Source organism: Urocitellus parryii, chromosome 5, assembly GCF_045843805.1.
Source record: "Urocitellus parryii isolate mUroPar1 chromosome 5, mUroPar1.hap1, whole genome shotgun sequence".
NCBI classification, from domain to species: Eukaryota; Metazoa; Chordata; class Mammalia; order Rodentia; family Sciuridae; genus Urocitellus; species Urocitellus parryii.
The window spans coordinates 108,254,493-108,269,977 of record NC_135535.1 but is presented as its reverse complement, the minus strand read 5'-3'; the positions used below and the strand labels follow the sequence as shown (position 1 = coordinate 108,269,977).

The 15,485-nt window shown below is 42.0% G+C and overlaps 1 protein-coding gene across 2 annotated transcripts in view; it reads right to left on the bottom strand.

Moving 5' to 3' along the window:
- The window catches only part of Ano2 (anoctamin 2), a 331,044-nt gene that overhangs the window by 151,981 nt on the left and 163,578 nt on the right, over nt 1-15,485 (bottom strand). Inside the window, exons 11-13 of one of the 2 annotated variants that reach the window (XM_077798741.1) lie at nt 10,314-10,396; nt 3,916-3,927; nt 3,574-3,684 (exon numbers count right to left, since the gene is read on the bottom strand). In XM_077798741.1, the coding sequence (XP_077654867.1) occupies nt 3,574-3,684; nt 3,916-3,927; nt 10,314-10,396 (206 nt within the window). The remainder of the gene's footprint in view (nt 1-3,573; nt 3,685-3,915; nt 3,928-10,313; nt 10,397-15,485) is intronic. The other variant, XM_026403278.2, reaches the window with a different exon arrangement.

Sequence of the window (15,485 nt, the reverse complement as noted above, 5' to 3'; positions counted from 1 at the left end):
TAAGGACAAACATTGATCAATGGAATGTATTTATTGTCTAGAAATAAACTCTTGCATTTATGGTTGAGTGATTTGCATATGAGTGTGTCAAGGTAATTCAAAGGGGAAATAAATTTGTGCTTGAACAAGTGAATATCCACATGCAAAAAATAAATAAATAAATTTGTACTCCTTCTTTATATAATATACAAAATTTAATTCAACATGGATCCAAGACCTAGCTATAAGTATTACAACTTTAAAATTCTGGGGAAAAAAACCTAGGAATAGATTGATGACATTGAGCTAGGTAATAATTTCTTGGATATAAGAAAAGTACAAGTGACAAAAGGAAAAATAGATAAACTAAACTACTTCAAAATTTAATTTTTGGGCTTTGAATGTTATCATCAATAAAGTATGAAGATAATCTACAGAATTAGAACATTTGTAGATTATATTATCTCCCAAAATACTGGTGTTCAAAACATATAAAGAACTCTTATAACCTGAAAATAGTCAAATAATACATTTTTTTAAAAGGGGAAAGGATTTGAATAGACGTTTTTTACAAAGAATATGAACTACCACTAAGCACATGAACATTGGTTGTTAAGGAAATGCAAATTAAAACCACGATGAAATACCACTTCACATTACTACAATGAAAAAAATTAAAAAGACAGCTAATAATTGTTGGGAAGGATGTGGAAATATTGAAGCCTCATATGTTGCTGGATAGAATATCAAATAAAACAGCTACTTCAAAAATCAGTACAATAGTTCTTCAAAATGTTAAGCATAGACTCAACATATGACTCTGCTTCTAGGCATTTACCCAAGAGAAATGAAGACATATAGTCAAACAAAAACCAGGCAGAAGTGTTCATAGCAGCATTATTTATAATAATCAAAATACAGAGACCACTCAAATATCCATCAACTGATAAATGGATAAATAAAAGGAGGCAAATCCAAAAATGGAATATTACTAGTCAAGAAAGAAGAATAAATGAAGTACTTCTATATGCCATGACATGGATATAAAGCTGTCCTAAGTGAAAAGAGCTAAAGGCCACGTACCAAACGATTTCATTTACATGACAATCCAGAATAAGCAAATCTACAGAGACAGAAAGTAGATTAGTTGTTGCCCAGGGTTTGGTAACTATAGGGTACACAATTTTAGAGGAGGGGGATTTTAAATTTAGATTGTGGGGACACTTGGACACATCAATGAATAAACAAAATACCACTGAATTGTATATTTTGAATGGGTGGATTTTAAGAGTATAGAACTAAATCTCAATAAAATATTTTTTAAATAAATGAACTTGATATCTTTAAAATTTAAAAAAAAAAGACAGCAATAGTCCTTGGGGATTAAGCAGAACTGGATTTGATTACCACATGCCTCCCTACAACTAGCTGTGTGGTCTTGGGGAAGTTCCTCTACCAATCTGGGCTTTCATGGTAGCTTTTTACACTCAACAGGAAGAAAAGTAAGAGAGCAGGAAATACATGCAGCCCCAGGGTTACAATGAAGGCAGAATGTAGGTGAGTCTCAAAGGATGAAAGAAGTACATCCAAGGCGACCAGCTAGACTTTGATCCCTAACCCCTGTCTGTACACCAGAAGAGGTGCTTTTCCTAAATGTCACACACACCAGGGTGCCCCAGAACCCTGCTATGCAGTGGGCACTGACCACAACTTGTCCCCCAGGTGAAACCTGCTTCCCTTCACCAGACAGATGTGATTTGTGCTCCATTGTTATCTCCCATCAGTGGCTAGGTTTACAGCAAGAACAGAGGCATTTACAATAATCAAAGAATGGCGGAAATGCAAGAAGGATCCTGATGATGAAATTCTAGGCCATTTTAATCTTACACTGCTGCTCATTGGGAAGGTCATTTCCTCCCAGGGCCTATAAGGCATTAGATGCTTTGAGCTTTGCATTCTCAATAGTGTAATGAAAATAGATGTTGAATGCTAAAACATAAACATATGTATCATTCATAATGCATTCAGATGTTTTTTAATTATTCATGTTTCCTGAAAGTTATTTGACCTATCATGCATATATATCCAAGCAATGTTTATATTAGAACCACAGCCTCCATATACGCAATTCCAGCTCTTTGGCATTCCCGTCGATGGAATTAAAATTAAATGAGTCAGTGGTCAATAAAAGTTACATGTGATTTCCATAAAATTATCCATTGTATATTGCTCTTTGGTGGAGGAAGAAGGCTGCATGGAGTTGCCGAAGCTGACAGAACACAGAATGCTTGCTTTCTGATGAGGGTAGCTGTGATGATTAGTCTTTCCTGAGTATGAATTCATTATTTCCCTGAATAATTGGTGGTCTTGGATGTGTTCTTTGTCTAGGAAAAAAAATAACTCAGAGGTCCACCCTCTCTATTTCCTGTTTTGTTTTGAAAAATGCTGGTATTCTGGGCTCAAAAACACTACACACTTCTGTTTTGTTACTTGTATAAATTTGCACATCAAAATGAATGGTTCCAACTGAAAGGATGTAAAATAAAATGAAATTTGAATTCAAATCCAAGATGGAGAAAAGACATGTAAAAAACAAACAGATTTTTCGATCTTAACTTTTTTCAGAAATCAGACTGAAGAAAGACAAAACCACACACATACTCTTTAGATTTCAAAGGAGGGTGGCACTAAGAGACAGGTACTACCAAAGAGTGTTCCCCACATACACTCGCACACCAAGAGTATTTACAGATCACAGCAAATTCCGAAGCTCAGAAATGTGACTCTGAAGACATGCTCACTGTCACATTCCTACTTTTGGAAGCCCACCCAGAAAAATGAAATGTAAGGAACATTATGAAAAAACCTCAACCAAATACAAGCATGAATTTGCTTCTGTTAGCCCTAAGAGCCATTTCTTGCTTCATCCTTTGATTTCCCCCTCCATTTAGGAGGCAGTGTGACTACTGGTTGGATGCATAGACCCAGGTTAGAACCTTTTACTGACTGTGTAACCTCTGGAAAATGACTCAAACTGTAGATATAACGTTTTTTCCATTAGTTTTCATTTACATAACAATAGTACGAGCCTCATGGATTTACTGTGAAAATAAACAAGATAATACAGTACCCTTAGAATAGTGCCCAGCCTACAGCAAGCCTTCTGTAAGGGCTAGCTGCCAGTGTGGGGCTTGTTAGTGGTGGTTACCATTATTCAATGCTCAGGTGATGGTACCCAGAGGAACCAGGCTGGAGACCGTTATTTCTCCCCCAACCTGACCTCTTTGTCTGTTCTCCAGAAGAGGTGCCTTTCCTAAACACCCCATACACCCTGATGATCCCAGAGCTAGTATGCAGTGGGTATTGACCAGACAGTAAGAACCACCAGGAAAGAGATGGATCCAGTCAGGGAGAGAGCCTGCTACCCAAGAGTTCCCGCTGCAGGATGAGGGGAGATGCCAGGCTCTCACTCCATCCAGTCCCACATAACTCCCTCTCACAGCCCAGTCTCCCTTCACTAAGACAGTCCAGATACCATGACAACAGGATCTTAACAGATAAAGAGGACAGTGAGCAATCAGCACAGCATCTTACCTCATCCTCGGTCTCAGTCATATTTGTTTCCAATTTCTGCACGACTGACTTGTCGCTCTCCTTTAGCATTTTCTCTCGAACTTTGGTTTCATACTCAGGCCGGGAGTGTTCCTAAACCAAAGAGTCAGAGAGCGGTTAGTAAATAGGAAGAACGATGACCTTGGCCTCCGGGTTATAGCCAGACACATGGAGTACATCAAAGTCAGGGTTTAGGATGGGATGTTACTGTACATGAACCGCCACACCACACACAATCACAAAAAGTCTAGACCAGGAACACAATGTGGAAGACACAGGGCGAGAGGGGACACATGACACTTTTTGTCACACTGAAAACCAAACCTGGGCACGTTCCTGGGAATGGCACCGGTGTTGAGAAAGGAGAGAGGAAATGTTAACTGGGCAGCTGACCCAAAGAGAAGCCATGTGCTTTGCATAGCAGTTTGACAAAGGCAGAGGCATACACCTGGTCAACCCACTAGCTATCCTCAGACCTCAAAATTCCAAGGAGTCAAATCCCAGCTGGAGAAACAGATGTGCCCCCACAGCTGGGAGTTAGGGCAACAACAACAACACTTCTTCCCCGTTCCATTATTCTGTAAGCTAAAATGGCGACCAATAAACATCAAAGTCAACAGTGACCACAGGGAATCTTAAAACTCACTTGCCTGAACCTGTTTCCTGCACAGCATAGGTGAGTAACTCATTGGCAAGTACATCAGTGCTCAAGAGACATCGCTGGGCCATTCAGCCATACAGACCTGCATAGTGAGTCACAGGCATACGAAAGAGCACCTAACTCATCAAGAGAACCATGGTCAAATCAAATCAATGCAGATGCTGGGGCAGGAAGATGCATGAGTCACTTCAAAGGGAATTTAACAGTGTACACCTGGCCTCATTGGCAGGCCTTCCCTGCAGCTTCCAGTTCCAGGACAAATATCACGAGGTATGAGGACTTCACGTTCCTGCCTCATTTACTCCTAGGGATTCGGGTGCTGGCTCTCAGTGGACTTGGCTATTCAGAGAACACACATTTTCTTATCACTGCCTGCATGTCAGAGATTCCAGAGGTCAACAACATAGGCTCCTGACCTGTCTCTGGTTTTCCCAAGTCAAGCCATGATGTTGGAGAAACCATGTAACTAATAAGTATGACAGGACAGTAGGTGACGCTGTACACAGGCTTTAGAGGGTCCTCCATCTCAGCCAGTCTTCCAGGGTTGGTCAGTCCCACCCCTTCCAGAAGCCCTTCTCTGACTGTTGCAACATACCTACAGGCTAGCCAGGGTCTCCTCCCTCTCCAAATTCCTTGAGTTTTATAACTTACGCCACACACTGTAGCTCTTGATTACATATTTGTCTCTTATTTCCTAGCTGTTTGGCTTGCAAGCATATTCTTATCCTAACATAAGGTTTGGCTACCTGCTCTGTATCATGTTGTGTTTCTCACAAACTGGTACCATGCGGAAAGCACAGAATTCTTGAAATGCTGGTGAAGTTCATTGGATTCTGTCTCTCACCTTCATCCATTCTCCCACACAGCACTTTCCAAGGTGTGTTCCAAGAGAGTTTTAGCTAAAAAGTGATTTTTAGCATCCAAAATATTGGAAAATACCGCTCAATGTATCATCTTTCTAAGAGACACAATAAGTAATTTATAAAGCTCTGAGAAATGCTGTAAAGATATTTGGTTCAAAGTTTTCCTCCTTGGGCCCTAAAATTTGGTCACTTTCTTTCCTACATTATTCCAATGAAATATTTTAATTTAAACTGCAGGATAAACTTCTGGTGAGTGTCAAAATATGAACTGTAAACCTGCAAAGGGGATGAAAAAGACCCTCCTGATAGACTGATAGGATGTTTCCCACCAGTCTCTGGCTTTCCAAAACATGCTATGATACCACACAGAGTTTCCTTGTATCCCTCTAGTTGTTATAGAGGGATACAGTTGTAGCTCTGGCCCACCTCACCCCATGCTGGGGACCAGTTCAGATCTCTCCTATCTATTTAGAACAAGTCCAGCTTTTCAGCATATGGACAAGAGTCTGAAACGCAGAGCCAAGGTGTCCTTCAATCTGCTGAGATACATTAGGCAAGGATCTCCCTATTTGCTGTCAAGCAGCTCTGGTGAGATTTTAAAATCTTTCAAAAACTCCTGATCAGAGCAGAATCTAAGCCTGTAAGGACTTTTTTGACACATCCAGCCAAGGGCAGATTAACCTAACCATCCCCAAACACAACCTCCCTGGGTGGGTAATCTGATGTCCACTTATCACAAATACATAATCCTTCCCACCAACTACTGGGAACTATTTGCATCTGGAGAAAGAACTCAGGCCATCTCAGAACCACCTTTGGCTGATGCAAAGAGGTAAATCTAAAGATGCTTCAACAAATGTCCTCAACAAGGAGTTATCAAGCACCTACTACACTCTGAGTTCTTTTCGAGACACTGGCAACACTACTGCATTGACCCTGTAGACCCAGCCCCTCCTACCATACAGCTTATCTTCAAGTAGAGGAAACAGAAAGAAAGCTGTGCCAGAAAGGAGAAACCAGCTGATGGGGATAAGAGAATAAGAACAACAGAGGAAAGAAGCAGACCGGGGAGTCGGGGGAGGCCAAGCTGAGGAGGGTAATGCTTCCTGAGAAAAGGTGGCTCCATGTGATAGGTGAGGGGTGGGACAGAGAGGGAGGGGCAGGCATGAGAGGCCTCCCTGCAACGAAGTCATCCAGGGTCCAAAGGAGTCCTTCAACAAGTCCCTTGGTGATGTCCATAAAAACATCCCAACATTGGGACTGTACTGGGCCAGTGAGTGGGCTCTGGGGCCTGGCTGCTTGCCTCTTTCCCTTCTCTCATAAGAAAGCAATCTCAATCTTCTGTCTGCACCCAGGTTGACCAGATGGACTTGAGCCAATGTGCTTGTTTCCACTTCTCTGGTGGGGGATGGGGAGTGCAATATGCTGGGGACACCCATGGGAGAAGGACCAAAGGTGAAGAATGGGCTTTGGTCTATATGTGTGTCAGCACTCTTCTTCTTCTGAGTAGGAAAGTGCTAGTGAATACCACAGGGAGGAATAATACCTTGAGTTCCAAATAGCTAGGCTTGGGAGTATTTCTGGTACTGAAAAAAGGAATCTAATTAAAATAGAAAAAGCTTCTAACCATGGCTTTTCAGGACACCTGCCTCCCTCTCCCCAACACCCAATGTAATCTGCCTTTCTTTTGTCCCACATTTAGATGTTCGTACTTCGACATACAATGCTTCATATAAGTTCTAGGAATCAGATATAAGTCACACATACCTTTCCTAGCCTGCCTTTCATCCATCCCCATGACCTACAGTAGATGATAAGAAATCAGTGCCCACCCAGGCCTGGTCACCAGCCTGGCCAAAGCACATACGTGTTCCTTTGTTCCCTATTGCATCCCAATCCCTGTCTCCTGCAGCCAACAGGACTTTTCTAGTGATCTTGCTTTTTCTGTTCTATACTCCTACTTTTCCTGGGCTCCTGCTTGCTGTTGTCTCCTCATGGGTGCCCCCCCCCACTTCCCTTTGCTGCCCATTAAAATTCAACCAGTTTTCAAAACCCTGTTTAAAAATTTTAAAAAAGCATTTTCTCTTTTTACATTACCCAGAAGGAAATTCTCCTACATATTTTCCATTCTATTCTAAATATTTATAGACCAGATATAGGGATGCAACCCTTTGGAGATCAAAGAGATTGTTCCTAAGGTAGTTTCATACCCCATACCAAAATCTGATGCATAGCAGGTACTTAATGGATAGGCTCAAAATTGGACTGGATTTTTAGGTGTGCTTGATATTATAGTCCGAAATAGAAATGCATTAACAGAAAAAAGGTTGACCTCCATTCCTCTCTCATGTTGACCCTGGGCTGTCCACTTGTGGGCTACACCAAGCATGCTGAACCAACCAGTAGAAACCTCACCTAGAGATCCCATTAGGAACATTAGGCCCCAGATAAAGAAACAGATAAACCCAGTTGTGGTCAGGCCCCTCAGCCTACACAAGAGTTCCTTAATCACATACCTGAACTTACCATGGATCATTGGGTTAAACAGAAAAACAGGAAATCTGGCTATATGGAAAAAAATGAATTATAATTCCACTCCTGCCAGGAACCTGTTACAGAGATTTCAGGACATTGAGTCATAACTGATGCTTCTTTGTGTGCAAGTATGTTTACTTTTCTTCTTTAACAGGGAGATGTTCTGGCTTCTTCAGCTCTACTTAGCAGACACACTTAGCTTATCTCTAGCCCAAGCAGACTTGGATCCCAGGGTATTTCTTCTCTTCCTTGAAGACATCCTACTCCCTAGAATTAGGAGAGTAAGACCTATTCCCTGTTTACCTCCCCACACGATAAACCACATTCCCTCCTTCTCCCTCCCCACCCACCCTCTCTGTATATCTTTTATATATTTTATCTGTATATATTTTAGCTGAATAAAATGGGACCAACAGGACAATGATGTCCCCACTAGATCACCCACACCAAACTAATTTCTGTAACTCTTTCTATTGGGAGCACCAGTTCAGGCATTTATCTCTGAGAAATGCAATTGCTTTATTATTCTCCTGACTAATTTGAATCCCTCTCTAAAGGCAGAATCCACATGGACATTCTTTTTTGTCACAGAATCCATGACGGTGTTAATTTCAGGGCCTACGCTTAACATATAGGATGGGTGGATGGGGCTCAATCAATTGAAAACCAATTTTAACTGGGGAAAAATCTACATTATTGCAGATTTCATTCCATGCAACTGTCCTGCAGGCCCTACTATTTCTCAGCTCATCTGTTCAGAGGCAACTGGGACTAATTAGAGCATTAAAGAGAAGAAATGAAATACACTAGACTTGGGGATACAGAGGCGTGGAAACAATACTAAATTGGAGGTTTCATTTTTCTTGCTTATAAAACATCAGGACCACAAAGCCAGTGGTCCCCAGTTCAAGGCAGAAAACATCAGTTAGTGAGGAAAAGACTCACTCTCCATGCAGCCACCCATGGCTCATAGCCAGCCTTGGCAAGCGAGGACTCAGATAACTCAAAGTGCTTCCTAGTCCTCTAGACACAGTTCCCAGCACTTCATCCATAATATTGGAAGTATTGGAAGTTCCACTCCAATATTCATATTTGCTTTCCTGCCCATGGTGGCCTGTGATATCAGTAGCTCTTGAAAGTTGTAATGGTCACCACAGAGGGAGCTAACTGAGCTTGGAAGGGAAAGAAGAGGGAATAGAAAGCTAAGTGAGGTTGTTGTCTGAGGAAGGAGGATAACCATGAGTAACCATGACACACTGTCCATCATCACCTCACCAGCATCAAGACTATGGAACTCGCTCTCAAAAGAGCTGTGAGGAAAGGCTGGTTTGTTGACATCCTTTAAATCCTCTTCCAAAATAAATAAAATCAGCATACTATAGTGACACAGACATATCAATATTTATAGCAGCACAATTCACAATAGCCAAATTATGGAACCAGCACAGAAGCCCATCGACAGACAAATGTATAAAGAGACTGTGGTCTATACACACAATGGATTTTTACTCAGCCATAAAGAAGAATGAGATGACAACATCTGCCATTGGATGGAACTGGAGAACATCATGCTAAGTGAAATACGACAGACACAGAAAGTAAAGGATCCAATGTTTTCTCCCATTTCCCCCAAATGTGGAAACTTGAACTAAATCAGGGGGAAGAAGAAGGGTGGTTGAGGGGAATCCATAAAAATAGAAAAATCAGTGGAGTAGAAGAAGGGGATTGAGGAGGAGGGAAGAAGGACTGGAAAGGAGGAACTGCAGAATGAAAGTCACCAGATTATGCTGCATACATATATGAATATACCACAGTGAAGTCTACCTTCATCTATATCTATAAAGCACTCATTAAAATGAGATAGATAGATAGATAGATAGATAGATAGATAGATAGATAGAAAGAAAGAAAGAAGGGGAAGGGGAAGGGAGTAGAGGTAGGAGTGATGGAAGGGGAACACTTTACCTCTTGAGGAAGAAAGGAGAGAAAGTTGAAGTACTGGGGATCGAAATCCACCGGAGCAAATTATATTCCATGCATGTATGGCAATGTCAAAAGGAACCCCACTATTAGTATAACTCGAATGCACTAATAAAAACATTTTTAAAAATCATCTTCCCAGAAGACTCAATTCTAGAAGAATCTATCCTTTACTCTCAAGCTCACCTCCCAGTTTCACACACAGAGTTCCACCTCACACCATAGTAGTTAAGAGGTCTTTCTTTGTCCTCAGGTATCAATGGTCTGGCACCCCCCCATGCCTCTCCAGTGGTCCTCAGTAGGCCCACAGAGGCACTCTGACACACTCCAGCTCTGGGCTACGTAGGAGTGATTCCTATTCTCTGGCTTCATGCTCTCAAGTCTGCCTCCTGCCTCTTGCATCTTATGCCATCTCTTTTCCCAGAGTAGGGTCCTGGTACATATGACTATGCATTAGCCCAATGTCTTACAGCTCGAAGGAAGAAGGAACCCTTGAACCTTCTGCCTCAATGCCTATCAACCATGCTCTAGCCCATGGAGCCATCCTACAAAAGCAGCCACTATGTGACCCAGCTAGGGCTGGCTGATGAGACAGCAAACATCCATGGCTATCCTACAGAAGACAGTCTATTTCCAGGGTCAAAGCAAAGCAAGGGCCCAGAGAAGTACACAAGGGAACTCACTTCTTCCTCTTCTATACCAGTTAGGTCCCAGAAATAGCCTAGTCGCATCTGTAGTCTCTTCCAGTTTTCCAGAAACATGGTAGCTTTAAAAAAAAAAAAGAAAAAAATTCAATTATTTTTGAAGGGTGGATTATGAATAGCCCTTTCACTTTCACCAGTGGAGGTAGGGGATACATGATATAGATTTCACATTTATAAGCTTTCTTTAAATCTTAGCCCCTGTCTCCCACTTCTAGCTGAGCTTCTTAAAATATTCCACATCCGTGAATGGTCTGTAGATACACAGTCATGTATCACTTAATAAGGAAGGGAAACATTCTGAGAAGTAGGCATCAGGCAATTGTGTCAATGTCTGAACATCATAGGGTGTATGTACACAAATAGCTATGGTGTCACTAGGTCATACAATCTTATGTGCCCACCATTGTATAAGTAGTACTTTATTGATCAAAACATCATTATACAGTGTGTGGCTATATTAAAGGGACACACTCATACACACCCCTTTCCATACTTCTAAATTATGAGAAAAAAGATAGATTTGATCCTACAAAATTAAGAAAAAAATGTAGCACCAAAAACATCAAACAACCCAATCAGTAAATGGGCCAAGGAAATGAATAGACCCTTCTCAGAAGATGATATACAATCAACAAATATATGAAAAAATGTTCAACATATCTAGAAATTAGAGAACACAAATCAAAATTACTCTAAGATTTCATCTCACTCTAGTAAGAATGGCAGCTATTAAGAAAACAAACAACAATAAATGTTGGTGAGGATGTGGGGAAAAGGCAAGTACATACATAGCTGGTGAGACTGCAAATTGGTGCAACCAATCTGGAAAGCAGTATGGAGATTCCTTGGAAAACTTGAAATGGAACCACCATTTGACCCAGCTATCCCACTCCTCAGTTTATACCCAAAGGATTTAAAAACAACATACTACAGGGACACAGCCACATCAATGTTTGTAGCAACACAATTCACCATAGCTAAATTGTGAAACTAATCTAGATGCCCTCAGTAGATGAGTGGATAAAGTAACTGTGGTAGATATACACAACAGAATATTACTCAGCATTAGAAGAGAATAAAATCATGGCGTTTTCAGGTAAGTGGGTGGAGTTGAAGAATATTATGCTAAGCAAAGTAAGCCAATCCCCCAAAAAACAAAAGCTGAATGTGTTCTTTGCTCTGTGGATGCTGATCATAATGGGGATGCAGGGGGAGCATGGGAGGAATGAAGGAACTTTAGATAAGGCAAAGGGGAGGAAGGGGAAGGGAGGAGGCATGGGGTAGGAAAGATGGTGGGATGAGATGGACATGATTACATGGACATGTATGATGACACAAATGGTGTGACTCTACTTTGTAGAGAGACAGGAAAAATTTTGCTCTATATGTATACTATGAGTTGAAATGCATCCTGCTGTCATATATAACAAATTAGAATAAATAAGTAAATTTTTTTAAAAATTAAAGAAAGATGGAAGAATGAAGAAAATAAAAATGGAGGGATTTGTAGCCTTTTGACCAGCCTCATCTTGCCTATGCATGGATTCTTCCTGAACCTTTGTCAGCATCTCTCTCCCTCATCTCTTTCTTTCTGTCCCCAGCACCACTTCCTTTCTATTAGCCATAATCATCTGATTCTGAGATGATGTAACAGCCTCTTAACAGTTCTATCTGACTCAAGAGTCTGGAAACTCAACTCTAGACTCAACCTATGTAGAATAATCTCCATAAGTAGCATTCACTCATTTTTTCATTTGTTCAGAAAAGATCTGTAGAACGTCTACCATCCCAACCCATCTGTCAGTTTGCCCATGGCTTTTCCAAGGGCACACACAACATGCTCTAGGCAAAGCTTGCTACCTAGTACAACCCTATAGTCAAAGCTGGTCCTACCAGGATTGAACACCTGATCTAGGTTCTGTTGATGGACTAGTCAGAGTCTCTCTTTAGAATACTGAAAAGAAGAAACAAAAAGAGAAGCAGAGATGAGAGAAACCACACAGCACCTGAAAAAGGAGGGAAGGCTCTGGTTTCTGATTCCTTCCCCAGCTCCAGTGCCCAGGAAGCCTGGCTATATTTCATTTCCTACATTCTTGAGTTTGCCTCTTGCTATCTTACAATAAATCTCTGCGTTTTAAGCAAGCCTGAGTGTATTTCTAATCCTGCAAAAATAATACCCCCAATTAAGGTATCTGTGATGTACAAAACACTGTTCTAGACATTGTGGAGGAGATGAGGTGAATATGATGCAGATTTTGCTTTCAAGTTGTTTGCAGTCTATAAAGACAGATTGTAAACAACTATAATACAAGGCATAAAAATAACAGAGGCTTAAGAATGATACAGACAGAAAACTATGGGTATGCAAAAGAGGAATGTTAGCTGTCAGAGGAGGCATGAGTTGGGCTTTAGCCAGCAGTGGGATTTAGGCAGTGAAAAGTGGGAGAATGCCAACACTCCCCTACATAAACTTTCAGTGGCTCCTTATGTCTTCTCTAAGTCTTCTCTGGATGTCAGGACCACGAAAATCTGACCCACTCCTCTATTGAAATCTCCCACTATTTATCAACACATACCTCATGCCCGCATTGCTGCTAAGCTCCTCACTGTCCTCTGCACCCCCAATTTGTGCAGAATGTACCCTTCTCCTATCCTATCCTATCCTCAGGTTTCCTGCCTCCTCCCATCCCCAGTCAGTCCAAGTCCCCTCTTTCTCCATACTCATACTGTCCTTTTGGTCACAGCACAAAAGGAAAGGGAAGGAATGTGATACTCCCCAAGGTCATCCCTCCAGCTCTACACCATCCCTGGTAGGGACCTACACAGACCTCACTGCATGCTGGGCTTGCTTGATTGCTGTCAGGTCTGCTGTGCTCTATCAGGGCTATCAACTCTTCCTGGGCTCATGGTTGTCCATGTTTAACTTGGGCAGAGCACAGAACTGGGAATGGCAAACACCTATGTACTAGTTGGCCATGTGATGACTTAAAGCTACATTTATTTACTTGCATCTACATTAGAATACACTAGTATACATGTTTTCCTCCCTTGTATTTGAAGTGTTTCTCATGAGTGCCACCTGACCTCTTGACACTGACATTGGCCTGGAGACACTCTGAGATCAGGGGAAAGTCTTTCCTTTACCTATTGTTCTTCATGGTGCTGAGAAGAGTGCGCATACAGCAGGGCCCAGAGTGCTGACCAAGCAGGGTCTCCATGAGAATAGGAAGTCAGACTGTGGGATCACATGAGAGGAGCAAAGCAATAATGGGAAGAGGAGTCATGGGGGCAAGGGAAGGCCATCATGCCAGGAACAGCAGCTCACAGCTCCTGGGTGCATGCTCTAAGCCAAGAATCATGCTAACTGCTGTGCATATATCTCATTCACTTGGCATAAAAGCACAAAAGAGTAGGTATTGTTTTGCACCATTTACAGAAGTGATGTTCAAAGATTAGCATGCCCAAGATAGCATGGCACCCTGGTTATGAGTATTGATTTTAAGACACAGAGCTATGTCCACTTTTTAAGAGCACTAACTTTAGTGACAAAGGACTAGGTCCACAAGTACTTGCTACAGAATCCAAAGATGATGAGGAGAAGATTTGGAACGTCCATTGAGGACAGTCTGACCTCTAACTTGGTGTCCTTAACCTCTATTCAGAAAAGATTTCAGAAACCCTCTCTCTCTACTTCCTCTTCAGTAGGGCTTCACTGCCTTAAAGTTTCTTGGAGTTTAAAGCCAGACTGCAGCAGGAGTACCTGAAGTTTCCTGCAGACTCCCATCCTGCTGACCAGGATGGGAGTATCCTCAAGACCAGTATCATCAAGACCCCGAGTTTCCACAAACTTCATCCTCACTGCCACCAAGACAGCTCTACACAGAGCCACTTCTTCATAAGTCTATTCCTGGCAGACCTGGGCCCTGGCCCAGGCCCACCCAACACAACACCACTAATCATAATAACCATGATAATGAGAAGCATTGCTATAATTTTTAATTGTAATTTGTAGGCAATCATGCCTAGGGCTCTTGGCTGCTGTAACCAAATACATGATCACATAAAACACAACAAGGCTGTTAAAAAAATAAATAAAAACCTCTCCAAAGCCAGGAAGCCTGGGCCCAATCCCACCCTCTTTGTATTTTGCAGAGGTGGAGGCAGTAAATGATTGAGGATCTTAGAAGGGGTGGAGGTATCTGCTCATCATGGCTTTTGAGGAAACACAAAAGACACTTGTTGGGGCTTAAACCCACAAAGTACAAGTGAAAAATCACAATTCTCTACCAGATATTATGTGTCCTAGGAAGGTTCTTGAGGGATCATGGGCCCAGAGTCATTATGTTTTAGCTACTCAGTGGTGGTAGTATCCACAAGATGAATGATTGGGAATTAGGGTTGTAATATATCAGAAAACGAATGTGTATTCCAGGTTCCAAATCAGTTCAAGTGGATCTCAGGGTCATTATAAGATGCCCTGCTTGATGAAGAGACACAGAGCTGCCCATGACCTACCAGAACACAAGACCAACTTCTCTTAGCTCTCCTGACCCTTCTTGTGGACAATTCCAGAGCTGTATGGCCATTTCCTGCTGTTTACTGCTTCTATTTTGGACTTCCCATGTGCTCTTGGGAAGCTGGTGTTCTTCCTGGAGACCAGCGTGCCCCCTTGGAAGTTTTCTGTGGTGGCTTGGCCATGCAGGATTTTTTTCCAGCTAAGTTCTGTCTCCACCCAAGTACAGATCCCCACAGGGAATGGAGAAAGTTTGTGTTCCTGTTCTTCCAGCACTACTGAGAACAGACCTCTCCCTCTCCTCCTTCTCACACTTTTAGGGACGTGTGACTCAGGGCCCCATCTTGGCATGCCCTCCAGACCCTGCGGAGGCAGCGATAAATCAAGCAGCTTCTAAAGCAGGATGGAGGTCCTGCTGGTCTGTGATCCTGTGGGAACACTAGGAGCCTGCACATTCACTGATGAGCAAAGAGCAGGTGGCTACTCAAATGGACTGAAACATGTTGACTTTGTCCTTTTGAAAATACACATGGGTGTGTCATTGTAGAAACATTCAGTTACCATGGGTGGTTGTTCCAGGTTAGTTTTTAAGACTGGGAGTGTGTATGTGTGTGAGAGAGAGTGAGTGTGTGAGTGTG